Here is a 27,900-nt window from a genome sequence, read left to right on the forward strand (position 1 = left end):
TGTCCATCATATGCACACTTTAGAATCAATCTCACCTGATCATCCGAGTACTTTAGCCGACTCTTTTATGAGTACTGTGAATACAGACATAGCCTACTTCTTTTGTCATAGCCTAGGCATACTGTTTTTCGCCTACTATATAGGGAAGTATGCGATTTTGGATGCAGCCCATGAATTACATGAATTCCACAGTATGAGTATATTTGTCAGATCAGCAAAATGTTTGAATCATAAACATTCATAAACACATGACACAATCTATGTAAGTTAATCAAAAACATAGTGACAACAGCAGTCTATTTCACTGAACATCATGTAAAATGCGTCAGGTGACCTCTCTGAAAACACCGTCGAGTGACGAAGCGATGAATAACCTGAACGAATCAAACCTCAGCCTCACCAACCTGTTGTCTGGATGTTCACTCGCCTCCAGTGAAAGTGCTGTTGTCATGGCAACATTCGCATCTCATCTTTTACCTGAAAGCTCTCAGGTCACATGGCCATATTCTTTTGTGTTGTTGTCATATTCATTCAAAATCAAAATCACAAAAGGAGAAACACGTTGCTGGTCAACGTGTGTACGTGCTGTCCAAGTGTGAAGTGAAAGAGCTGAAGGAAAGGAAAGGCTGAAATAAATTGGGAATAATGGATTATGGGAGTCTGTAAGCCGTCCGCCATATTGGAACGGTCGATGTGCAAATGAAAACCTAGTTATCCACATGTATGAATATCTGTATCTGCAATAGACATTAGCAGAGGATTTTCACAACATTTAGTTTTATCATTAATGTGATAATTTTGCATATGGATATTGCATATTTAGTTATAGGCCTACATAAAAAAAAAACATAACCAGCACATCAATCGCACCTCTAAAAGGTTACCTCTCCTTGGTTTTTACAGCACTAGAATGCAGTTACATTTTCGATGAAAAGTCATTGATTTGTATTTGTTAGCGTGAGTGATGCGTGTGATAGTGTGAACAGCGTCATGTTAACCAATGGCCGATCACCTGGTGGCTATTTTAGGTATAGCGCCTAAAGAAAATCTCACAGCAACGAAATGTTTGTAATATCAACTTCAAATTAGATTTTCTAGCAATTGTAGATTGCAAATTATTATTTAAAAAATATATATATATATATTGTATAAAATAAAATAAATACTGTAAAGTACATATGCTTTACAGTAAACTTGAACAACTTCTATAACTTTATTTACTTCTTTTCACCTCTGCAATAATCTGCTTTAGATCTGTATTCCAAAGCATTCATGATTTACAACCATCTAAGATCATATGTTTTCCACATGTGACAGTTAACAGGTCAAAGGTCAGCTGCACACACACACACACACACAGAGAGAGAGAGAGAGAGAGAGAGAGAGAGAGACAGAGAGAGAAAAGGAAACATACTGCACAGATAAATGCTGTCAAATGTTCTTTTTTTTTTTTTTTTTGGTGTGAAAACATTGACTAAAACACTGCAGATAACAATGGCAAACAGATTACAATGAACAAACACGAAACACTCCAAATATAAAAAGAAAGTCACTTGTGTTTTCACTGGCAGCCCATTTCTGTGGTAGTGTTTGCTAAAAATCTCTTAAGACAGTCGATGATTTGTGCACATATAATCTAGAGAATGAACGTGACATCTGTCACAACTACTGATGACTGTAAAACCCACTCACTCACACACTCATTCACTCTGTGATGAATTTCTTTGGGCCCAACGCACTGTGCTGTTGCTGCTGGAACGCTGTAAACGCAGTGTCCTCCATCAGCCGGTCTTATGTAGAGCATTTACAGTAGAGATGTTCAGTTTGTAGTCCTAAAACCCAGCGATGAGCTCTCACAGGAGTCTCAGATGGGTTTTTAGTGGTTTTGGAGTAAAATACGGTCTGTTTTTACATTTCATTTTGGCACTGTTTGTTCTACAACTTGAATTACACACATTGATACCTCAGATGACAATTGTAAAACTGCTGTGTGCTTTAAAACGTTTCTACTTAAAGGATTAGTTCACTTCAGAATTACAATTTCCTGATAGTTTACTCTCCCCAACGTCATCCAAGATGCTCATGTCTGTCTTTCTTCAGTCGAAAAGAAATGAAGGTTTTTGAGGAAAACATCCCAGGATTTTTCTCCATATAGTGACTTCAGTGGGGTCCAACGGGTTGAAGGTCCAAATGTGAGTTTCAGTGCAGCTTCAAAGTCTTATGGGAGTCTGTAAGCCGTCCGCCATACGGTCACTATATGGAGAAAAATCCTTGAACGTTTTCCTCAAAAACCTACATTTCTTTTCGACTGAAGAAAGAAAGACATGAACATCTTGGATGACGTGGGGGAGAGTAAACTATCAGGAAATTTGTATTCTGAAGTGAACTAATCCTTTAAAGACTACAATGGTTGTTTGTTTGCTCAAGTATTAAAACTCACATCCTCTTGGTAGTTGTAGTTCTTACGAGTTTATAAAGCACTTCATAAACCTTGAAGTAGTGTTGACCAAAGACCTAATTTTACTCATAAACCCCTTTATACAGTAAATTCCTCAGAGAACCTGTAGTGAATTAGCCTCGAGTCAGCATCCAAGCTGACATTGACTGAACAGCTCGGCTAGACTTCAAATTAAAGGCCTTTTCTCAAAAGATATAAAGCCTTTCAAGTTTCTTCAGTCAAGCATCTATGGTTTCCCTTGTGTTTAATTGATCTGTGAGGTTCAGTCTCAGAATAAGGTGTCGGATCAGAGAGTATTCGGGCTGTTGATGTCTGTAAAAGACTCCAGAGAGAGTCAGATGTTCGTCTACACCAGCTCATCCAGCAGAGTCCCGATGCTCTGGTTCTGCTCCGGCGATCCGCCCAGGGGTTTATTACACATGGGACACACACAGCGCACCTCCAGCCACTTCACCACACACCTGCAAACACACACACACACACACACACACTGCAATTAGTCAACAATATGCATGTGTATATCGCAAAACAAAAATGCATCAGTCGTGGATGGTGACAATATGTATTGTGTGTAGTTCACCCAAAATAAAAATTACTGTGTGAGAATAAAAATAAAGTTTACAGAGTTTTAGTGTCAGTACTACATTAAACTACTATATATAATGTTGAATATAATGTATAATAATGCAATGGGGGAATATTTGTGTGTCCTGATAATGCCAAATGTTACCAGTAAAAATTGGCCTACATTATTTTAAATATACCTAGTCAGTGACAGAGTGCAAGAATATTTGTCTAAAATAATATATATTATTAATTATATATATATTATAATATTTTTATTCTGGTGTCTCTATTGTCCTGTGCATTGGGTTTCCAGCACCAAGTCCAAGCCTATTCATTTACACACACACAATGTAATATCAAATTTAGCATTTTAATCAACAGTACATTTTTTGTTAACCTTTTATCATGTGTCTTGGAGTATCGCAATAATATCGTATCGTGAGTTCAGTATCGTGACATGAGGGTATCGCTACACCGCTAGAATTTGACCCTTTCCCCTTTTTTGCTAGATTTTTTTATCAAATTTTAATATCCAATTGGTATTAATCAATCTGCTATATCTAAATAGACATCAGTAAACTAAAGGGCCTAAATGCAATGGGAAACAGAGAATGTTGAAGAGAAACAGCGCAGTATAGTTCGGGATCAGCCCGTCTCCTGTCATTCGCAGTGCTGCTAACAATAGCAGATGAAGCTTTATGAACACCAGCTGTTTCACTCCTTCTTATTACCTCCTGTGAAAGGCATGTTGGCACGGCAACACTCCCAGCTCATCTTTCACCTTAAAGTCCTCCAGGCACACGGCACACGTCTGCTGTAGAGGGACAAAACAAGGAGGAAAAGAGGAAACAAATGCATGGAAGCTTCAATTATAGATTATCTATTGCTAGGCTGTTTTTATTTGATAAAAAATACAGTAAAAACAGTAATATTGTCACATATTATTACTAGGGGTGTAGAGATATCGCGATATTAACTCTTTCCCTGAAAGCGAAAAACATTTCATTCAGAAACATTAGGCAGTTATGATTTATATGCTGTTTAATGTTGATGATATACTGTAGGACTGAGGCTTTGGAGGTGTTGATGAACTCAATCTACTCCATCTATGTTTTGATATACAGTAATAATTAATTAATAATTCGTTACATTTATATATGGCTTTTCTGGATACTCAAAGCGCTTTACATATGGAAGGGGGAATCTCCTCAATCACCAAAGCTAGAATAAAATGTTTTTAAAATGGAAAGAGTTAAAGTACAGTTAAAGGTATATTTCAAGCTAAAAAAATAACAACTAAATATGAACATAGTACTATACTATAAGTATTAGTAGTAAACTAAATAGTAATACTAAAGTAGTATTAAATAATAGTAAACTAAAGTAGTATGGAAACAATACACTTACAAGTATACTTCTAGTACATTGATATTAGTATACTTCCTACATACTTAAAAATATACTTGAACTTTACCTACGTATACTTAATAAAATGAACTTGAAGTATACTTATTTTTTCTAAGGTCAGCCTCAAAAATAACTGTGTCCTCACCTTGTCATCGCTAATTTTTCACTGCGTGTCTTTATTTATTTATTTTCACACCAAAATAAGGTTTGCTAGAGCAAGCTGTTAGTAAATCCGGCCCTTAATGTTTTAGAGCTGAGCATAACTAAAAAATATATTGTATTTACTATAGAAATTTCTTAGACTTTAGTTTCCACGACTCCCTGATATTTCCAGGTTTTCCAGGAGTCAAGGCAGTTTCTTACCCCATGAAGATTCAGCTTCTTCGGGTCTCCTTTTAAAATAACCTGCAATCGACACAAATGCCAACAGTAAGTACAATTAGCATTGACTATCATGATAAATATGTCAGCTATGACTTCTTTAAAGCATTTCTTCTTACTCTCTCTTACCTCTCTGTATCCAAAGCGCTCACTTTGGGCTTGATGTCTCAATTTACTATTGATGACATAGGAAAGATAAAGCATACAATTACTGAAAAATGATGAGAAGTATAATTCACTCTATTTTAGATTATCAGTCTTGTTGTTTTTATTATATTAAGTCACTTACGAAACTGTCAACATCAAAGTTATACTGGGATACTATGACTGATTTTAAGTAATTGTTTTAACTGTATCAGATGGTCTGATGTGAATTCTGGTCTTCACGTTCACAGTAGGAGAGAGATACCTCAAGATAAAGTGAAAGTATAACTCACTAAGTATGGCTGAATCTGTAACATGGACACGGCATGAGTCATTTTCAGGTCCAGGATTAAACCTGAGTTCAGTTTCACCGGTGAATCACTGATTTGTATGGCAGTAGAATCACGACACAAGCTCTTCAGCGTCTGCAATGCTAATTTTCTTGAAGGGCTTTCATTTGCATTTGACATGATTTACATGTTGTGCAATAGTCAACAGAGAAATCATTTAAAATAATGATAAATTATAGAAGTCTTCTGTCTGTGCTTTGCCATCAATACACTTCATTTTACAGTTGTTTACAACAAAACACATAGATCATAGACAGAAAACAAAAGGATAGGACAGATAAGGAAACAAAAAAATGAATAGGATAAGATAGCATAGATAAGGAAAGAAAAAAAGAAACAAAAGAGATAGGATAGAATAGGATAGATAATGAAATAAAGAAGAAGAAGAAGAAGAAGTTAAAGAAAAGAATAAATTAAATTAATTGAATTGAAAAGAAAAGAAAAGATAAGAAAAGAAAAGGAAAATGATAGGATAGGATAGGATAGGATAGGATAGGATAGGATAGGATAGGATAGGATAGGATAGGATAGGATAGGATAGGATAGGATAGAATAGGATAGGATAGGATAGGATATATGATATGACATGACATATGATAGTATATGAGATAGGATAGGATAGGATATACAAAAATAGGATAGGATATAATATTTGATGTATGATAGGATATGATATTAAAGTGGGTGGACTGGAATCCGCTGCTGCTTCAGTGTCTATGTAATGAGTGATTAATAATCAAGGATAAGCATTTCTACATAAATCATTTCTATATTCAAGAAGTGAGTGGTTCAAATATACTTTTAATCATATGTTTGCTGTGAGTGTTAACCAGCTGCTTTTATACATTCTGATGTGACCCTCAACGTGTGTTGTCTATATACAGTATCTGTTTCTAGCTGACGAGTTAAGGTTACAGGGGTTCTGATTTACAGAATCACAGTACCTCTTTCATGTGTATTTCTCTAGAAACTAAAGTGAATAGTATCTGTACTTCTTCCTGAGAAGGGAATGTATTATCAGTATGTTTTGGTAGTTTGTCCTGATGATAGCTAGCTCAGGCTTTCTTCAACCTTGGAGAAGCTGTGATTCCCTAGTGCTTTTGTGTGTGCGTTGGATGTTCTGTGCAGGTCTTGTATACAGTAGGAGCTATGGGACACTTCGGCATGCGACAACAGACCCGAAGACGCCTTTCTCCGACATCCGAGGTCACCGCAGACCTAAATCTAGGAATCGTGCGACAACTATCTTGACTAATGGCGACATACTCTCCTATCTATCCATCTCTTAGCCAATCAGAAACTGCAACCTGAAGCAAGGACGTAGCTTAGACCTTGGTGAAGGGTATAACTGCTGTGATCTTTGTAACGGTAAGCGGGCGGGCTACAAACTCCTGTGTGAGTCTTGAAGCTGACTTCTGCTGATAAAACTGCAAACTATCTTCAGTAAAACTTTTCTTCAATTTATTATAATTCTGACTCTGGGTCATTCATCATATCTGGTTCTGGGTCTTTGACTGTAAAACCCCTTACAATATCAAATATGCGATAGGATAAGATAGGGTAGGATATATGATATATGACATATATGATATATGATTATAGGAAAGGATAGGATAGGATATATGATATAGGAAAGGATAAGATGGTATAGTATAAGTTAATATAGTATGAGATAGGGTATGGTAGGATATGATGATGTATATGATATATGATTATAGGATAGGATAGGATAGGGTGTGGTAGGATATATGGTATATGACGTGTTTGATATATGATTATAGGATAGTATAGTATAGTATAGTATAGTACAGGATAGGGTAGGATAGGATAGGATAAAGTAGGATAGGATAGGGTAGGGTAGGATAGGATAGGATAGGATAGGATAGGATAGGATAGGATAGGATAGGATAGGATAGGATAGTGTAGTGTAGTGTAGTGTAGTGTAGGATCGGATAGGATGGGATAGGATAGGGTAGGGTAGGATGGAATAGGATAGATTAGGATAGGATAGGTTAGAATAGGATAGGGTAGGGTAGGGTAGGGTAGGATAGGATAGGGTAGGATAGTGTAGGATAGGATAGGATAGTGTAGGATAGGGTAGGAGAGGATAGGATAGGATAGGATAGGATAGGATAGGAGAGGGTAGGATAGGATAGTATAGGATAGGGTAGGATAGGATAGGATAGGGTAGGAGAGGATAGGGTAGGGTAGGGTAGGGTAGGGTAGGCTAGGCTAGGATAGGATAGGATAGGATAGGGTAGGATAGGATAGGATAGGATAGGATAGGATAGGATAGGATAGGATAGGATAGGATAGGATAGGATTAGGATAGGATAGGATAGGATAGGATAGGATATAGAATAGAATAGAATAGAATAGAATAGAATAGAATAGAATAGAATAGAATAGAATAGAATAGGGTAGGATAGGATAGGATAGAATAGAATAGAATAGAATAGAATAGAATAGAATAGAATAGAATAGAATAGGATAGGATAGGATAGGATAGGATAGGATATAGTATAGGATAGGTTAGGATAGGATAGGATAGGATAGGATAGGATAGGATAGGATAGGATATAGTATAGGGTAGGGTAGGATAGGATAGGTTAGGATAGGATAGGATAGTGTAGGGTAGGGTAGGATAGGATAGGATAGGATAGGATAGGATAGGATAGGATAGGGTAGGATAGGATAGGATAGGGTAGGGTAGGGTAGGGTAGGGTAGGATAGGGTAGGGTAGGATAGGATAGGATAGGATATAGTATAGTGTAGGGTAGGGTAGGGTATGGTAGGATAGGATATGAGTGGAGTGGAGGGGAGGGGAGAGGAGAGGAGAGGAGAGGAGAGGAGAGGAGAGGAGAGGAGAGGATATAGTATAGGGTAGGGTAGGGTAGGGTAGGATAGGATAGGATAGGATAGGATAGGATAGGATAGGATAGGATAGGGTATGAAAGGGCTGGGCGATATGGTCAAAAAACAATATTTCTGTATTTTTGGGTTGAATGGCGATATACGGTATACATCTCGGTATTTTCTACGTTTTTGGATAAATAAAAAAAAACTGTTTATTTATAAATAAATAAATAATAATTCACATCCTGCCCAATGTTGTCCTGGAAACAATGTTCATATTGAAGGCTATAAATGCAAATATAGTGAACGTAATGTATGCTCTGGTATATATTATGAGCAAAAAAAGGGTTAAAAATCACATTACATTCTAACATTGTAACATTTTTAAAATTCACTAAACTAAAAAATGAAAATAAATACAAACAAAAGCACAGACTAATTAACCTACATTTGATTACCACAAATGGTTTTATAGTTTTAGAGTTACTGCTATCATAAAAATGCACTTACTTGTAGGTTTTAAATTCTACATTTGGCACATTTATTGCCCAACAACAAATATATTTAATATATAACATATAAGCAATATGTATATTTTAGTCAGAATTTTTGCGCTCCGTTTGTTTTGGCTCGTTCACGGAAATCTGTGAAGTTTAGCGGAGATTCACTTCTGCCAGCAAAACGGATTTGCATGATTTTCTAACATTTACAGATGGAGAATATACCAGCAAAATGAAAGTTATGCACTGAGGAAAACACCACATCTCAAACACATTCAACAGCGCAAGAATATATCTGTCTGTCAGCACATGATATGTCAGAACATCTGACGGGACAAGCCGCTTTAAACCATACGTGTTATAATCTTACCATTGATTTTAAAGCCCTTAATGTAAAGCATGGATCATGTTTAGGACAAACTGGATGATGAAGCACTCTCCCCGCAGCAGCTCACTCTGAGTCCTCGTATGCACTCGTATCAAACTACCATCCATATAAAAGGTATTGCCTCATTCCATATCGTTTCTTAAAAAAAGATCGATATATTGTACAAACTCGATATACCGCCCAGCCCTAGTAGGATATATGGTATATGACGTGTTTGATATTTGAATATAGGAAAGGATAGGATATATCGGATAGGATAGGATAGGAAGGATATAGGGTATGGTAGGATATGTGTTATATATGATAGGATATAGGAAAAGAAAAGAAACAAAAATGATAGGATATAATATATAAGGAAATAAAGAAAAAGAAAAGAAATTAACTTGAAAGAAAACGCTACAATACCATAAAATATAACTAGATTGTAAAGTGGATTGGCATATTTTGATTAAGATATTTGAAGCAGTTTGCATTGTTTAACACCCATCAAATGTGTTGGTGACACGAGCCGCCCTGACGTCTGCATGTGTGCTGTGAGAAACAGCAGATTCCTGTTATAGATAAGATAGATATGCTTGTGCACCTGTCCTGTGTGTTTGTGTGTGTGCATGAGATCAGATTTACCTTATAAAATAGCAGCAGAATATGAGGCTGAGAACGAAGACAAAGATGCCTGTGCCGAAGATAACCATATAGATATTGAGAGGCAGGTCCTGGAAGCTGACGGATGGCATAGTGCAGGTCTTATTGGAGTAGATCAGTCCCAAACCGCAGAAGCACCCTATACACGCAAGGACAGGGGATTCAGAGGCAGTCAAGTGAAATCTGATCACTAAAACACTATAACAGGAAAACAACACATAATTCAAACAGAACACAAATATAGTTTAATGACTAATCTTAATGTGTTTAATAAGACTTGATTCCACCATTCACTGGGCAAAAAACAGTGATTCTTAATGACTTTCACGGCATACTCAGGGCTTGACATTACCTTTTTTGCTCAGCATCCGCTGTGGCTAGTGGTTTTCCAAAGTTACAAACCACTCAGCATTTTCACTGGCCACAATTTTGACATCGACACCATGGGAAAAACTGCCATATAGATATTTTTAATATTATGTCATAATTTGGCAGCAGGAATATTAGGCTGCTGTCACTTTAAGACCTGACGCACGGATCCAATATACTGTTACACATGCGTTATCTTTCTCAACTGTTTATGTTCACTTAAAACTGACTGTGTTTACGTAAATACTCGCTAAGACCGGCATTTTGACATTATTTTGTGTGTATTTGACTGTTTAAGAGCAATAAGCAGTGAAAAAGAACTCAGTTTAGTTCTGAGAGGCAGCTTTATGAGCATAAAATCGGTGCAAAATTATGCTGAATATGCGCAATCCCAAGCCATAACTCAAGCTCTGTAAACCCAGCAATATTCATCCGGAGCAAATGAAAGGAGTGAGTGAGGAGAGGCGGGTTTGTGTGTCACTCGCTGTCGGAGAGACGAGAGAGAGAGAGAGAAAGAGATGCTGGTATCATGTGTCTATTCTGTGGGAAATGAGTATTGGAAGCGTCTCAGATATTTCAGTATTGATATGTATTGAAAAATCTATATTTTTGACAACACTACATTGCACTTGGTTTATTATTTCAGATGCCTTTTTAAAAGACTAGGATTGAAAAATGTACATATTATATATAAAATTCAGTTTTAGTGGCTAGCAGGAGTGACTGCGTTACACACCACTGCTGAAACACACACACATTTGACGGGTTGGTGGATGTTAATGTCAAGCCTTGGTCATATGTTTAGATTCTCCATAAGAGGAAACACAAGAGTGTGAACTGACCGCTAACAATCTGTGCATCACTAAAACCTGTCGTGAAAGATTCTATGAGCCTGCAGAATCCAGCGACCCTTGAACCACCCAATGGGAAAAGAACTGTGCTTAATAAAAGCCTAAATTAAATCTGTTCATCATATAAAGCGATGAACAGATTTAATGTAGTCAATACGTGTCTTTTCAGAAAATTTGGACTCAACCGCTCAATTCATATGGATTAGTTTTACAATCCCATTACGAACTTTCTGAAGCGGCAAAGTTGTAGTTGCGACATAAATCTCTCAGATTTCGTTCAAATATCTTCATTTAAGTATCAAAGATGAAAGAGAGGTTGGGAACAACATGAAGGTGAGTTTTCATTTTTGAACTATTTCTTTAAATAAATGACAAGGATGGCACTTGGTATTCCTGATCCCAGTTGACAACTGAAACAAATAAACAGTGGCTTTTTCATTTCTGTCATCTCTGGACCAACGGAAATCAATAACATTGTCATTTAACATCATTTCTGCTGAAAGTGAGACACGACTCCCTCAAGTAGAGTCAGAGGAAATCGATAGTCTCTCCACTTCATTCTCACACTCCCATAATGTCCTCGAGAACTTGAATAGAGACTTTTAAATATATTATTGAAAACTGATTTAAAATCGGAGGCTTTTCCCCACATTCCCGATTCCCAGTCAACTGTCTAGTCGATCACCAGTCTGCTCTTTTTCTTATATATCAGCTTGATAAACATATTATCTGTTGCTTTGTCCCACACACTTTATCTTAAATGTTTTTGCCTAAATTTACCATAATATTTTTGTTTTATTAATTATTTGATCATAATTAATTTTCATAATAAATGATTTAATAATGCAATAATTGTATGCATGCATAATATTTGTATTATTACTTAATGGTATTATGCTGGTATCTTTATTATTGAATTAGTTATACTGTATTGTATTGTATTGTACTGTTTATTTTTTGTCCGTTATGAAAAAGAAGTTGACTTTTTTAGTCAGTACTAATTAAATAAATTAAATACTTTAAAAGAATAAGCTATATTTAAGTGTGAACTGAATGCATTTCTGACACTTAACTGCGTGTTATTTGCAATTAAATGAAAATGTATTATCATTTAAATTCATATTAACTTAATATGAACTTAAGAGTGATTTTTTCATCATCAAGTACATCATCTCTACTGACGAGTATTTATGCTAAACTAAAGGTAACACTTTATTTTACAGTGTCCTTGTTACACATGTTACACGTAATAACTATAAATTATGCATAATTACGTGCTACGAACTAACCCTAAACCAAACCCCAATCCAAACCCAGTAACACTTTATTTTACTGTGTCCTTGTTACATTTGTTACATGCACTTACCATAGTAATAACAGTAAATGATGCATAATTACATGCAACTAACCCTCAACCAAACCCTAATCCTACCCTAACCCTATAGTAAGTACATGTAGTTGCTTAATATTACTCAGTACTTAAATATATAATTACACTGTAACAGTGACACCTTAAAATAAAGTGTAACCTAAAACCCTAACCCTCTAGTAAGTACATGTAGTTAATTATTATTACTCAGTACTTAAATGTATAAGTACATTTACAGTTACAGTTAATTACAGTTCTTTTTATTTAAAATAAAATGTAACCTAAACTAAAATATACGTGTATTTAAATGTACTAAATTGCAACAAATACATACAAGTTTCAATATAAATGACATTTGTTTTTAATTAAACCTGTATGTGATCGTTGCAATTTAAGTACATTTAAAATATCAAAAATGTAATATCACAAAACACAAAAGTACTTGTGATTTATTATGTTAGTTAACACATCAAAATAAGTGTACTTAAAATGTATTTAAACACAATGATTTAACTTTAATGTAAAACTTTTAATTTGACATTATTTCAAAGAAAAATCATGATGAAAGTGTATCTCTTAAGCACACTTAAGTGGCCTTTTATTTCATTAATATTATATCATAACAGTAGTAGTTTTTATATATACTTACAAGATAAGATTTGAAGTACACAACAAGTATACATTCAGTACAAGTGCATTTCTTATAAGTGTTTGTGTTGTTAGCAGTAACAAAAAATAAATAAATAAATAAATAAATAAATAAATAAATAAATAAATAAATAAATAAATAAATAAATAAATAAATAAATAAATAAATAAATAAATAAAGCAGTCGGTAAGATGAGGGGGTGTGTGGAAGAGACACAAGCGTAAAAGTGTGTAAGCAAAACTAGGTCACTACAGTTGCTGGCCATTTAACAGACACGTTTTTTCAGTAAGAGAACACTAGAGAAAGCCGTTTGCGGAGCGAGACTCCCTTTCCCGGGATTTAAACTCTGCTCTTTTGTGTTGGGAAACCAGATCCTTAAACACAGCACGTTTTAAGGAGAAAACAATGGTGTTGACTGTGAAATTTGCACATGATTTGACCATCACACAGACACATAAACAACATTAAATACTTGTTTTTCACCACAGGGGTCTTTAACAAAAAAGCAGACTGAAAATGTGCATGAAATATTAACAACCCCAGGAGATTATGGGGCTCTCGACTATGAAGCGCTTTCAAGGCAAATATGGAATGACCTATAAATATGAAACAAGGGTGTAATCGAAATATTTTCAGCAGCCCTTAATGAATCTCAAGACTCGAGACAGAACGAGAAGTAGATCTGTATCAGATCTAAAGGAACGAATGCCACAAAATATCAATAATCTATTCAAATATCTATTCCATCAGGATGATTGTCCCTTTAAGTGTCAAAATCTTCATGATACTGCGTTAAAAGTGGGTGTGAGGTCCTCATATATGCTTTATTAATACAATATATACTGTAACAGTTAGAGACAACAATGAACATTAAGTGGATAAAGATCTGGTCAATGATTTGACATCTATTAAGTTGAGACAAAACAATGACACTGACATATTTTAAGATCTGTCAGTGGAAATTGAAGCAGCTCAAACATGCATTTTAATCTGCGACTGAATTATAGTTTATAAAGTTATAAATATGGATATTTTTCTTTCAAAAACCCATGGCTTCGCTTCAGAAGGCCTTTATAACCCCCCTGGAGCCATATGGATTATATGATGGATGGATGCACTTTTATGGGCTTCAAAAACTCTCTATTCACTGCCATTATAAAGCTTGGAAGATTCAGGATATTAATATAACTCCAATTGTGTTTGGCTGAAAGAAAGTCATATACACCTGGCTTGAGGGAGAGTAAATTATGAGATCATTTTAATTTTGGGGTGAACTAATCTTTTAAGTCTTGTCTGTTTTGTAAAAGAAAAAAAGAAAAAAGAAAAACTTTTATTTTGGACATATAAAAAGACACTTTTTGTACAGGCCAAATGAATAACCCTAAGAAAACATCAAAGCCTATATATTACATAATTCATGGCTCTAAGATAGCCTATGTGATTTGAAAAAATATCACTTTGAAAAATATGTTTAAATTGTGAAGAGTATTCAGTGTAGGCTATAAAGAAATAATTTTAGTATGGTTACACCACTTGACATTTTTACTCATTAAATCCAACTTTTTTTTGTAGAGATTGTGGAATAAACGTTTTTCAAAATGTATGAAACCAATATGGATAGAAATATTACATTTCTAAAACCTGGCACGTGCGTTTCAAACTAGATTTCTCCTCATCATCATCTCAGACATCTTTGTCATTGACCCATTTAGCAGAACCTATTGTTTGTGTATATAAACCCTCAACCTTTTCCCATCTTTTATTGTGTTTTCATATAGTACAGCCTATAAACTCCCACACTATTCCAGGAAGGATAAAGGTGATCTTACCGTTGCACCACTGGAAAGGCTGCATCAATCCACCCGTGTGATTCCTCTCTATGAACAGATGTGTGTTTATAAACAGAGAGATGATGCCCTCTGTCTGTCTGTCGCTCTGTCAGCACATCTGGATTCATCTGACTAAACACAGTCCTCCTCACACGATGCGAGTCAGTAAATACAGTCACATTCACGACATTCGGCTCATATTGTGCCGTTCGCGCGCGTTTAAGTGCGATGCGCGCGTCGTTTTTCCTCAGCTCGCGCGTCGTGGCTGATGTTGGCATCCATTGAGAACTAAAGCGAGCGAGTTAAAGACCCTCCCAGCCCGAGTGATGAGCACCGAACAGAGCCAATCTCCACCAGCACATCTCCCCGGTCATCTCTGACTCACTTATGTTATGCACACATAAACAAGTCATTTTAACATTCAAGTAGCACGTTAAATGTTATGTATAAGTATTTGAAATTAAATTAATTTGAATAGAAATACAATAGCAACGTTCAAAATAACGATTCTGAAACACAAACTAGATTTTTTCAGAAAAAGCGAGTGGTGTTTGCCGGAGCAAGACTCATTATTACCCAGCTGGCAAAAAATATGTTCTAAGAACGTGCTAACGTTCCAATTAAGTTATGAAAACGTTCTGAACGTTCTCTGATCGTTTGCAACGAAACGACGCACTGTGAGCAATTGTAATGTTTTAGTGCTAACGTTTTTATTAACTGGAAGAAAGATTTTTCATTGTCCAGAACGTTAGCTAAAGTTCTAAAACGTTACCTGTTTGCTGGGAGTATATTGGGCTTTTGAGTATGATGGCTTGAGTCAAAAGTACCCACCTTTATGCCTGGTTCTGTGATTGGCAGGGGCCGTCAAAGGGCCTCAGTACTCTTAGAAGAGCCCACCCTCATGGGTCACAATACGGTGGTATGGAGATATAGGAGAGGCCCTTAAACTGCCCCAAGTAAATAAAGTTTACTCTGCATGCCTCTTCAAGATCCTGGTCCTGAGGGGCCCCCAAGGGCCTCGATACCCTCTCCATTTATTTATGATGTTGTGGCTGCCGAGGTTTATTTATAACAGTAAACAAAGTTAATTTCTTAGCATGCATGAATAACACATTTAATAATCACGATTATTCGCATCTAACATAAATGTTTGTGTTTATATATGTGTGTGTGTGTGTGTGTGTGCATGTCTGTGTGTGTAAATACATATACACACACACACAGACAATAATATAAATATATATAATCCAGTTTAAATAATGTACTACGGTATATTTATCATTATTGTAAAATAAATTATGTTAAAAACTGAATCAAATTGTGTATAAACATGCCATGTGAGACCATACTGCCCTCTTCTGGCACATAAAGCATGAAGTGCCTTTCATTAACCCCTCCGCCACCGTCTAATCCGACTGATTCTATGTCCATCTCTTGCCAAACTGTCCATGAATTTTCTTGACGGTGATTTTTCCAGGTTTGGTCACCAGGTCTTTCCCCAACCCTTACCTTTTCATGGCGTGGGACTCACACACACACACACATGCACATTCACACCTACGGACAATTTAGCGTCTCCAATTCCCCGATACTGCATGTTTTTGGAGAAAACTGTTTGTGGGGAAAATTGGAGCACCCGGAGTCACAGGGAGAACATGCAAACTCAAACCGGAGACCTCAAGGCTACCCCGAGTCGCCCTCGTTGATGTTTTGTCGTGCAATTTTGGTCTCACTTCATTTTACAGTGCGTGTTCATACAGTGTACTTCCCTAAGAAAGTACTGGGTAATATAGGTATAACTACATTGGTTAAGGCTAGGTTCAGGGTTAGTACCTAGTTATTACCCAGTTATTGCAATCACTATAAGAAGTATTATGTACATGGGGAACAGGACTGTAAAATAATTTTTTTTGTTTAAAAACCTGCATATTTAATAACATTTATTAAAAGGAATGAAATATGTAAGCATAAATCACAAAATAATTCAAGAAAACATTTCATTTGTCTCTCTGTTAAAAACATTCTCTCTTTAAATATGAAGTCTGTGATTATTACAGTACGTGTCAATCTGAAGTGTCTAGAGAGGGGTTTTCTTTTTCAGCACCGCCCAGTATTATCAGAAGAAATAAACCTGTTCATAAGCAGAGATGTTTGCCACATGAACAGGGTTGTAGTTGTATATGAGCGCGCTGCTCTCTTCCGCCGCTTCACTGAAGTAGTGTGTGCTTCTCCTTCCTGAAAACACACAGATGCATCTGTTCATTTAGCACTGCATCTGTTCATCCAAATGAATACAAACTCGGAACATCACAAACAAACAAGTAAACAAGTGAATAAGTGAGAGACTGTAATTACCCTCATTAACAAAGAACTCCGCCAGTAAGGATGAGATGCGCACAGCATTGCTGGAATGAGGAAAGTTGTAACGCGGGTCCCACTGAAAGCGGTTCACCTCTGGGTGCCACTGAACCCCATAGAAAGGGTAATTCCTGCCTGTAGACACATATCATTCATCCATACTGTGTATGGCTGCTTGTTTGTAATGTAAAGAATATGTTGTTGTTTTTTACCTTCCATTGTGGAAACAAACTCAAGGCCGTTTTCTGCTATGTTTGTGGACAGCACTGAAAAGAAGCCTTTCAGTTTCTCATTACCCATGAATGCCTGATAAAGAGGAAGAGGTCATTGCTCGCTGTTTGTTATTTAGATTTGAATGATTTAAATGAACATATATGGTGTGTTTATAAAGCATGTACCTCTTTAGTCACTCCGTAGTGGTGGAAGTTCGCAGTGAGTGGTTCCTCAGACAACGCTTTACGGAGGTCAGGAGGAACGCTAGCAAACATACGACTGGATGGAGCCTCTGTTAGTGGATATACAAGCACAGATGATGATTCCAACCACAGCTACTATTACATTTAATGATACATATACTGGTCATATATATATATACACTGAACAAAATTATAAACGCAACACTTTTGTTTTTGCCCCCATTTTTCATGAGCTGAACTCAAAGATCTTTTTCTATGTACACAAAAGGCCTATCTCTTTCGAATATTGTTCACAAATCTGTCTAAATCTGTGTTAGTGAGCACTTCTCCTTTGCCGAGATAATCCATCCACCTGTGTGGCATATCAAGATGCTGATTAGACAGCATGATTAGTGCACAGGTGTGCCTTAGGCTGGCCACAATAAAAGGCCACTCTAAAATGTGCAGTTTCCCGGACTGACTGGGATATATATAGTATACTGTATGTATGTATGTATATATATGTGTGTGTGTGTGTGTGTGTGTGTGTGTGTGTGTGTGTGTGTGTGTGTACACATATATTTACAAACTTTATGTTATATGTGATTAATCGATTTAATATATAGCTGTAAGCTTAAATGTATAAATGTAAATTCGAATATATAGTTTTTTACATAATATATATATACATATTTTATATATAAATATTTTTTTCTTACATATATACATGCATACAGTATGTGTGTATTTATATATACAAAATAATTATACACAGTACACACACATATATTATGTAAACACAAGCTTTTATTTTGGATGCGATTAATCGCGATTAATAGTTGCCCAGCACTACTTTATCGTTATTGCTATCGTCCTTGGTGAGAATGGGCCTTAAGACTATAGTACAGTATGAGTACCTGAGCTGAAGTTGAGTGGATAAGTGACATTCTCGGCTGTCGTCTTACTCAACAGGTTTTCTCCGGACACCAGTACAGTGAGCAGCTGAAATCCCAGGCATGTTCCCCAGATGGGAAAGTACTCGCCCTCATCATGTGCCTGAGAACATTTTTAAAAACTATCAGTGGTAACCTGTTCATTTACTTCATTTTAGTTCATAAGATGACACTAAAGAATCAGGAAAACTACTGAAATAAAGACAGTTGCATTTTATTAACAACTAATAGTTGAAGAGACACGAGGAGCATCTCACATTCACTTACAAACATGACTTTTACTGTAATTCACCGACCTTAAGGGCCAGTCTGAAGTAAATCCCAGCAGTTTGAGCAAACTCAGATGTCTCCAGGTTCACGGCGCCTCCAATGAGAAGAAGACTGATTGGCAGACAGATATGTTATGAAAGTTATGCTTTTGTATTTGCTTTTGTTTACTTCCTGTAAGCTTCTGTAAGAATACTGTATTCAGGGCATAAATGTAGCTCTGCGCAGATAAACATTCAGAACTAATTATAAACTGGTAGAATTGATGAAATCTAGGTTACTTCAATGTATTCAGTGCTGTGATACATCCCTTTCTATATTTATCTAATGGCCTAAATCTTGAGAATGTAACGATCATGTATGAATACTTCAGGAAACGTCATCATAACGATAAGGAACTCATTATTTTGAGTTTAGTTTGAGAAAACTGTTGGAGAACATACCCATTTATTGACTTGAAGATTTTTTCATGTTCTGCAAAACTCTGGTTTAGCCTGTAACATAAAATGTAATATTTATAAGCATGATTGCTTAAATAACATGTTTTGGACACTGATTTGCTTATTTCATTTCATTAAATTCAATAATGTGGGATTCTCTTTTAATGTACAATTTTTGTTATTGATTTATGGCTGAAATGGTTAATAACTCAGTCACACCGTTTTGTGAATTCATATATGGTGTATTATTTCCTGACTAAATAATGAACATATACGTCATGGGAACCCCTTCAATTGTATTGAATGTACACGTATACTGTAATTCTTGAAAGTATTTTTTTTTTAAACTGTAACCAAACATAATATTATATTACTAAAATAAAAGGCAACTTTCAACTTTAAAAAAAGTTTGACCTATTTTAGATCATTATTTTTTAATAATATTTTGTCGTGCTTAAAAAAAGAGATGTGCTTAATTGTATTGAATGTACACTTGTACTGTAATTCTCGAAAGTATATATATTTTTTTTTTAACTGTAACTGCACATAATATTATATTACTAAAATAAAAGGCCACTTTCAACATTAAAAAAAAGTTTTACCTATTTTAGATCATTATTTTTTAATATTTTGTCGTGCTTAAAAAAAGAGATGTGCTTAATTGTATTAAATGTACACTTGTACTGTATTTCTCGAAAGTATATATATATATATAATTTTTTTAAACTGTAACTGCACATAATATTATATTACTAAAATAAAAGGCCACTTTCAACATTAAAAAAAGTTTTACCTATTTTAGATTATCATGTTTTAATAATATTTTGTCGTGCTTCAAAGAAGTACTACTTGATTATTGATTATTAATTATTAATTATAAACAACTGTGTGTTATTCAATATTACATTTATAGCAATGGTACATTAAGCGGTATGCACCATTTCACCATATTTCAAAAACAACAGATGTATGAAATGATATATGAAGACGTACTTAAGATAAGTAGCCAACTTAAATAGGTTGAAAAGGCACTCTTAAGTTCAAATAATTGCTTTTAATATTTCAACTATAAAACAAGTCTATTCAACTGCAAATGAAATGCAATTAAGGGCTCAGAAACATTACATTCAGTTCGCATAGACTACTATTTTATTATTTCCCTAAAAACTATTTTTAAAAGTATGATAAAGTTTAGCCTATGGCTTCACAAGGGGACACTTTGCTGTAATAAACGAATTCGAATCAATGAATCGGTTTTTGACATGAATCGAATCAATGCTTACAAACAGAAGTAGACTTACCTAACTGGCACAACTCTAGCTCCCCCGGATTCGATGTACTTCACATATGATGAAGGGATGTAGGTCTTTCCAAATATTTGCATAGCCTCACTGTCAACCTCTTGCGTCAGAATCCCTACAGACGAAGTTTAAATATGATTTTAGATTGTTAGCAAAAATTAAGAAATTAAGCTTATGCCATTAAATCACATGTTGCCATATAGGCCTAGTACTGTGAAGACAGGAGTTTTACCGATGATCGGTGTGTTGTTCTCAGGCTCGTTTCTCTGCAGGTATTTCACCGGAGACGCGCTGCACAACACGAGAACACACACACACACGCACACACACACGAGCGCGCTGAAGCCCATTCTCACTCACTCGGACCTGAAGCCAGATGTGCTCGTTCAGTCGCATAATCTGTTTCATAAAGTGTGCAAACTGAAAGTTAGAGGGAAGTCATGAGATAGGCGGGGTTTGTACTTTTTGGAGGAAGGAAAACAAATAAATGCCGCTAACACACAAGTTTGTTTGGGAAACTGTTGGGCGAGTTCGAGAAATATATCCTACATCAGCCGCATTCTCCACACACAGACCAGAGGTTCCTGAAAGTTTTAGGAACTTGTATTTTCCTAAACGTTCACACAACAAGTGTTTATCACGAGCTGTAATCAACAGTGACATCAGCAATCTTGAGCTTTATAGGTATTCTGTGTGGACTGAGTGAACGGGTGCTGGAATCTGCACTAGACGACGTTGTAATGTTTTCCTTCTGCACACGCTGAATTTTACGCAAACCAACTTGTCATTGCTATCTACACAATAACTTACAGAGGGAATAATGTACCAGTTCCACCATTTACAAATCTTATTAACCTACAATATTTAAAGTCAACACGAAATCAAAATGGACTCTTTTTGATTTATTTTAAACCATTTGTCCATGTTATTCTAAAAAAAGAAAAGTACTAGTAGGCCTAGCCTATAGGCTATGTAATGGTGGAGTTGCAATTTAGTACATTTTAAATTGATCAACTTTTAAATTTTAAAAGTTATCCAATAATTGTATCCCTTAAAACTCATCTGATCACCATTCACTTATTTAAAAAAAAATTCCATCCTAAAAATCCGTCATGCCTTAAAATATCTTGAATGTACCTCTACACCCTTGCCTCATTTAGTATACACGGTTCTATGAATATGCAAATGAGCCCCACCTCCACTCACTCACTCAGCTCAGAGATCCACTCGTTGACGATCACACGTTGATCTGATTGGTTACAAGGTAGTTTGTGACGTCAGAAACACCAACGATTTCAAAGTGTTTTTGAGACAGTCTTTGGTTCACTGCAGTTTTACACATGGTTTGTCTTAAAGCTTATTAAACACCACATAAACAACATTAAAAGCTTGATTTTCACCACAGGGGGACTTTAATATTGAATAACACACTACTACAGTTAAAATTATCATCAAGTAGCCTACATGTGCTTTAGCATGTTAGTCAACACAAAATAAGTGTAGGCCTACTTCTTTAAAACAAAAAGTACTTTAATGTAAAACTTTTAATTTGACATTATTAGTCAGATTATATCTCCGAACATAGCGTTTACCATAAAATCCCATCCACAATTTAAAAGATCACATTTGAAAATATAAAATATCACACGTAAGTTTAGCCTACGTGTTTGATGACTGGACGGAATGATTTATAATAAAGACGCTCTGAACAGGTAGCCTACATTTGATATTATATCATTCCCTATTGATTCAATGATGTCCTTATTTTATGGAATGTCAGGCCTGCCAAAATACTAAATAAATATACAAAGAAATTAATAAAGGACATTATCTCAGACTTAGCAATGCAGCTCAGAGTGGCAAGAACGACGATTTGAGTCCACAGCGACACCTTGTGGGACTGATCAGAGCTTGCCTTTATTGATGAGACTCAGAACACAGAAGCATATTGATCAATGCGTTTGAAACACAACTAAATTCAGTTTACAATCATGTTTCATAATTTTGCGTGTGTGTATGTGGTACGTATGTTTAATTCTGTATATTTAGTGCTGATTGTTTGATTCACGGGTATTGAAAAATGTAAATGTGAAAAGTGAATGACAGAGAATTTTAGAGATCTATGTATTTTCAGATAAAACAATTACTGTATTTATTCCATGTTTAGAATATGTTGGTACTAGTTTATGTATCCATCTAAGGAGTTGATATCCAGATAATTATAAAATGCCTTAAAAATACTTAATTGTATTTTTTGTACACTTTAAATAGTGTTATGGATTAGAAGTGCACATTATTAACAGCACATGTGACCAGCTGTTAAAAGTGTGTACATTTTGGAAAGTGGAACATTTTTAGACAGTGGGAAAACATCAGCGAGTTTTGTGTTTAATCATCTCCCCGTCTATTCAGGGGTCCAACATTTTGGAGGCACCGCTGGGATCGACAGTGCAGAACAAGAGTTTCACTTACCTGCTGATGAACAAGTTCCTTCTCCCATGTCGTCTGCTGAAAGTGACCAAGAGGGTGAAAGAGAGCAAACTTACCAGCTGCCTACAAGGAAAGACACCCACCAAGAGTTCTTACCTATGATGAACTTGGTACACCGACTTATGATGTTAGGCAACAAAATGGGATCTTGCAGACACCACAACAAAACTTACCTTACGTGTCTGTCGATATGGTTGCCACCTGTTCAGCAATACTCTCTGAGGTTAGTAAGCTGGGCAGTGATTGGTGGGATGGTGACATCAGGAATAAGCTCAAGCTTCAGAACCTCCAACTCCACCAAGTCCAAGACTGTGTCTGGGATCCAAGTGAGCATGAATAGGTGGAGGTCCAACTTCTCTTGGGAGTTTTTGGTGATCCTCTGCTGAAGCTTTTCCAAAGTCCATTCGTTGTTACGGATCAGCTGGCGAAGTTTGTTCTCGATGACCTCTGAGAGGAACACCACAAATCGCTTGTAATACAGGGGGTGGCACTGGTCAATCATTATGCAGCATGAAGGCGAAGTCATTTTTCACATCTGGGACGTCGCTGTATCTGCTCCCCTCTCGCATAGACTCAAACGAGTACTTCTTGAGGGAACGTCGAAGCATCCAGCTGAGGGTGTATATGTCACGTTAATTACAGAAAACAAAGGGAGAACTCAAATGCAAAGGGAAAAAGATATTTATTACAAAAGAAACACTAAACACAAAACAAAACCCACGAGGGGGAAAACATAACTAAATACAAAACAACAACTTCAAAAACGAACATACCAAAAGGGGTCACGGGAGAACAGGAGACGTGTACAAGACAACGATCCGACACAGACTGCAAACACAAAGGAACTTATAAAAGGGACAAATCAGGCAGGTGATGAGGAACAACAGGTGGGGCAAATCAAACCAATAATGAGATAACAAGGAGGGTGGGGTCAAAACAGTGACAGGAACACAAACACCACATGTGCTACACGAGACAAGACAGGCATGTGACATTACCCCCTCCTTAAGGAGCGGCTACCAGACGCTCCACTAGGGACGGGAGGGACAGACCAGGGCAGGACGGGAGGGACAGACCAGGGCGGGACGGGAGGGACAGGAAAGACAGACCAGGGTGGGACAGGAAAAAATGGACAGTTCGGGAGGCCAGGGCGGAGCTGAGAGTCCATCGGGCGGCCAGGGCGGAGCAGAGAGTCCATGGGGCGGCAAGGGCGGAGCAGACTCTCCCTCGGGCGGCCAGGGCGGAGACATTCCCTCGGGCGGCCAGGGCGGAGACCTTCCCTCGGGCGGCCAGGGCGGAGACCTTCCCTCGGGCGGCCAGGGCGGAGACCTTCCCTCGGGCGGCCAGGGCGGAGACCTTCCCTCGGGCGGCCAGGGAACAGGCACCGGCTCAGGAACAGACATCACCGGCTCGGGCACTGGAACTGGCACCACCGGCTCGGGCACTGGAACTGGCACCACCGGCTCGGGCACTGGAACTGGCACCACCGGCTCGGGCACTGGAACTGGCACCACCGGCTCGGGCACTGGAACTGGCTCGGGCACTGGAACTGGCACCACCGGCTCAGGCACTGGAACAGACACCACCGGCTCGGGCACTGGAACTGGCACCACCGGCTCGGGAACTGGCACCACCGGTTCGGGAACAGACACCACCGGCCCAGGAACAGACACCACCGGTCCAAGTGTGTGCATAGCCCACACACACCACATGGCTGTGGCCATAATGGCCAGTGTCGCGGTCACTGAGGGCTCAGGAACAGACGGCTCCGGCTCAGGAACTGGCACCACCGGCTCGGGCACTGGAACTGGCTCGGACACTGGAACTGGCACCACCGGCTCGGGCACTGGAACTGGCACCACCGGCTCGGGCACTGGAACTCCCACCACCAGCTCGGGCACTGGAACTGGCACCACCGGCTCGGGCACTGGAACTGGCTCGGGCACTGGAACTGGCACCACCGGCTCAGGCACTGGAACAGACACCACCGGCTCGGGCACTGGAACTGGCACCACCGGCTCGGGAACTGGCACCACCGGTTCAGGAACAGACACCACCGGCCCAGGAACAGACACCACCGGTCCAAGTGTGTGCATAGCCCACACACACCACATGGCTGTGGCCATAATGGCCAGTGTCGCGGTCACTGAGGGCTCAGGAACAGACGGCTCCGGCTCCGGCTCCGGCTCAGAAACAGACACAGAAACAGACACAGGCTCAGGAACTGGAACAGACACAGACACAGGCACTGGCTCCGGCTCAGGAACTGGAACAGACACAGACACAGGCACTGGCTCCGGCTCAGGAACTGGAACAGACACAGACACAGGCACTGGCTCCGGCTCAGGAACTGGAACAGACACAGACACAGGCACTGGCTCCGGCTCAGGAACAGACACTGGCTCCGGAACAGACACTGGCTCCGGCTCAGGAACAGACACTGGCTCCGGCTCAGGAACAGACACTGGCTCCGGCTCAGGAACAGACACTGGCTCCGGCTCAGGAACAGACACTGAAGGTTTGAAGGGCGTCTCCAGGATCCGAGCTAAACGCTCTAAATAGCCGATCAGTGCCCCCCCGGCCATGAGAATGGGCATCTCCCGATCTGTCTCCGACTGGGCAGATGTGGCTTGAACCATCTCTGGCTGGGCAGATGTGACCTGAACAGTCTCTGACTGGGCAGACGGAACGTGAACAGTCTCAGGTTGGGCCACTAGACTCGGGACCACCGGAACAGGGGCCACCGGAACAGGGACCACCGGAACAGGGACCACCGGAACAGGGACCACCGGAACAGGGACCACCGGACTCAGGATCGCTGGAACAGGGACCACCGGAACAGGGACCACCGACATAGCCACGGAGGGGTTCTTTCCTCTCCTCCTCCGTTTCGGAACCACCGGAACTGGGACCACCGGAACTGGGTCGAGGAGGGGCCAGAGTGGAGAGTGGTCTTGAAATTCCTCTCGCCCACCTCCTCTACTGCGGCCTCCACGGGTCCCGCGAAATATGACCAACCGGGTCCCCTCAAAACTTTGCCTCCTCTCCCGCTCGGTGGCTGGGGAAGAGACCCTTTGCTGAGTCCTTGACATGGTCGGATCGTTCTGTCACGTTAATTACAGAAAACAAAGGGAGAACTCAAATGCAAAGGGAAAAAGATATTTATTACAAAAGAAACACTAAACACAAAACAAAACCCACGAGGGGGAAAACATAACTAAATACAAAACAACAACTTCAAAAACGAACATACCAAAAGGGGTCACGGGAGAACAGGAGACGTGTACAAGACAACGATCCGACACAGACTGCAAACACAAAGGAACTTATAAAAGGGACAAATCAGGCAGGTGATGAGGAACAACAGGTGGGGCAAATCAAACCAATAATGAGATAACAAGGAGGGTGGGGTCAAAACAGTGACAGGAACACAAACACCACATGTGCTACACGAGACAAGACAGGCATGTGACAGTATACGCAGATCATTCCATACACGATAACTAGACTAATGTAGAAGCAGGCTAAACTCTTGAAGAGAGTGGCCAAGGGATGGGCACAGTTGTACGTGCGATAACCAGTCAGACTCTCGATGTCCACATTGCAGTCGACGCTGAACTGAATATTGTGTACATAGTAGCCGGTATAGCAGATAATAAGGATAAACTTAACTACTTTGATGATAGTCTGTTGGATGTAGAGTCGGTAGACTATATCGCCTTCTTCAACATGAATTCGAAACTTCTTCACCTTCTCAAACAACGCCTTAACTTGTTCACGGACACCAGTCTCGGAGTGGTCCAGGATTCCTTGTTCAATACGAGATCTGGTTGCTGACAGCATGGGAACACTCGCTTCAACGTCTTCGCTAACATACAAAGCTTTCTTATCGAAGGAGCCATTCATTTTCACCAGAGCTTTGGGGTCGCTTTCCTCCACGACAGTTTCAGCTCGTGTGGTCCATGGCGAATCAAAACATTTCAGGAGGATAGACACAAAATGTTCCAGTTTTGAGCTTGTCCAAGGGAACTTGAACCAGAAGTTGCTGCAAGCTAGAAAGATTAGCTTATGCAGGAGCACAAAATATGGGAAATACTTAGCAAACCAGTGAAGCTTGTTTTCAGCATCGACATAGTTGTACTGGTGTCGATCAAGGTCGTACTGGATTCCTTGGGGTTCAAGGGTCAAGGGCAAAAGTGGGCAAGTCTGTCCCAGACCCATATGCAAAAAAAATTATATGGGCCCCCCTAAGAGACAAATAATAAATACCATACCAAACAATACCATAAAATAAAACACTACCCAACAATTTTTCACAACCAGAACGGAACAAAAAAGTCTAACATAACCAAGGCTCAGTCAGTGTCAATAATAAACTACTGCATGCATACAAACGATCTTAACACAGCAGCCCAAAATGTAAAAGCACAAACCTACTCACTAATTTTAGTTGGATTCTCCAGGCCTTTCTTTCGGCAAATTCATCCACGATGTCCTTGGTGTTTAATTCACGGCTTCGTGCATTCTCAATGAAAAAGATAGTCTGTTCTGTGGCATGGTGCTCCGCAGTTTTTTTTTTTTATTAGCTTCAGTTATAAAAAATTAGCGCTATGTTGAAGCAACAATAACCTCTCACACACTGTTTTCTTTTTTTAATTTGGCGCTACAATGCAGCGTTTGCTCGTAGTGCAGCGTCATTAAAGAAATGACACCGTAGTTCTACTGCAGCTAACTCTATATCATCTTCCAACATAAACATCTGAAACATATACTTTCGAAGTCGAAGTCTTCTCCGGCTGCTACACAAGAAAACTCCAACAAAAGAATGCTCAGGCTTTCTTGTCATCTATTATTAGCCATTTCTGATAATAACACTGAAGAATAGTGTCCTCTGGCTTTGGAGAGTCCGTGACCCCAGGATTCAAATCCTGTTTGT

The 27,900-nt window shown here is 38.5% G+C and overlaps 3 protein-coding genes and 1 pseudogene across 5 annotated transcripts; all 4 read right to left on the reverse strand.

The window, feature by feature from the left end:
• Positions 1 to 1,426: 1,426 nt before the first annotated feature.
• LOC309513046 (RING finger protein 122) lies at positions 1,427 to 16,513 on the reverse strand. Of its 2 annotated transcripts, none has more exons than XM_082188838.1 (6): positions 14,761 to 16,513; positions 9,676 to 9,832; positions 4,943 to 4,988; positions 4,796 to 4,837; positions 3,757 to 3,836; positions 1,427 to 2,919 (listed from the first exon to the last, which is right to left on the reverse strand). In XM_082188838.1, the coding sequence occupies exons 1-6, from the start codon at positions 14,783 to 14,785 to the stop codon at positions 2,805 to 2,807; spliced, it is 465 nt and encodes a 154-aa protein (XP_082044964.1). In that variant the 5' UTR covers positions 14,786 to 16,513; the 3' UTR covers positions 1,427 to 2,804. The 2 variants fall into 2 exon arrangements, with proteins under 2 accessions (XP_082044964.1, XP_082044963.1); XM_082188837.1 differs by having other exon boundaries at positions 3,757 to 3,839.
• Positions 16,514 to 16,685: 172 nt separating this feature from the next.
• LOC309513020 (gamma-glutamyl hydrolase) lies at positions 16,686 to 20,895 on the reverse strand. Its single transcript, XM_082188807.1, has 9 exons — positions 20,707 to 20,895; positions 20,475 to 20,589; positions 19,177 to 19,227; positions 18,763 to 18,847; positions 18,431 to 18,569; positions 17,517 to 17,623; positions 17,331 to 17,424; positions 17,116 to 17,253; positions 16,686 to 16,995 (listed from the first exon to the last, which is right to left on the reverse strand). Exons 1-9 carry the CDS (start codon positions 20,822 to 20,824, stop codon positions 16,877 to 16,879), a joined length of 966 nt encoding a protein of 321 aa, XP_082044933.1. The 5' UTR covers positions 20,825 to 20,895; the 3' UTR covers positions 16,686 to 16,876.
• A 2,045-nt stretch (positions 20,896 to 22,940) lies between these two features.
• Positions 22,941 to 27,185, reverse strand: LOC309513403 (volume-regulated anion channel subunit LRRC8A-like; annotated as a pseudogene). The gene is made up of 2 exons: positions 26,445 to 27,185; positions 22,941 to 23,590 (listed from the first exon to the last, which is right to left on the reverse strand). The product of its transcript is annotated as a volume-regulated anion channel subunit LRRC8A-like (transcript).
• On the reverse strand, positions 23,699 to 25,654 carry LOC309513417 (uncharacterized protein). The gene is made up of 2 exons (XM_082189208.1): positions 25,376 to 25,654; positions 23,699 to 25,132 (listed from the first exon to the last, which is right to left on the reverse strand). Exons 1-2 carry the CDS (start codon positions 25,601 to 25,603, stop codon positions 23,996 to 23,998), a joined length of 1,365 nt encoding a protein of 454 aa, XP_082045334.1. The 5' UTR covers positions 25,604 to 25,654; the 3' UTR covers positions 23,699 to 23,995.
• Positions 27,186 to 27,900: the final 715 nt, after the last annotated feature.

The sequence above is a fragment of the Leuciscus leuciscus genome (assembly GCF_965113295.1).
Source record: "Leuciscus leuciscus genome assembly, chromosome: 13".
NCBI classification, from domain to species: Eukaryota; Metazoa; Chordata; class Actinopteri; order Cypriniformes; family Leuciscidae; genus Leuciscus; species Leuciscus leuciscus.

Bases quoted from the DNA above. Each gene is read 5' to 3' on its own strand.
- LOC309513046 (XM_082188837.1), bottom strand. From the start codon at position 14,785: ATGCAGCCTTTCCAGTGGTGCAACG. The intron at 4,989-9,675 runs GTAAATCTGATC...TGTCATCAATAG, and splicing joins TTCTGCTGCTATTTTATAAG to TAAATTGAGACATCAAGCCC. The intron at 2,920-3,756 runs GTAATAAGAAGG...GTGTGTTTGCAG, and splicing joins CAACATGCCTTTCACAGGAG to GTGTGTGGTGAAGTGGCTGG.
- LOC309513020 (XM_082188807.1), bottom strand. From the start codon at position 20,824: ATGGGCTTCAGCGCGCTCGTGTGTGTGTGCGTGTGTGTGTGTGTTCTC. The intron at 19,228-20,474 runs GTAAGTCTACTT...TTTATGTTACAG, and splicing joins GCTAGAGTTGTGCCAGTTAG to GCTAAACCAGAGTTTTGCAG. The intron at 16,996-17,115 runs GTAATTACAGTC...GTGTGTTTTCAG, and splicing joins GGAGTTCTTTGTTAATGAGG to GAAGGAGAAGCACACACTAC.
- LOC309513417 (XM_082189208.1), bottom strand. From the start codon at position 25,603: ATGGTTCAAGCCACATCTGCCCAGTCGGAGACAGATCGGGAGATGCCC. The intron at 25,133-25,375 runs GTTCCGGAGCCA...CCGGAGCCGGAG, and splicing joins CTGAGCCGGAGCCAGTGTCT to CCGTCTGTTCCTGAGCCCTC.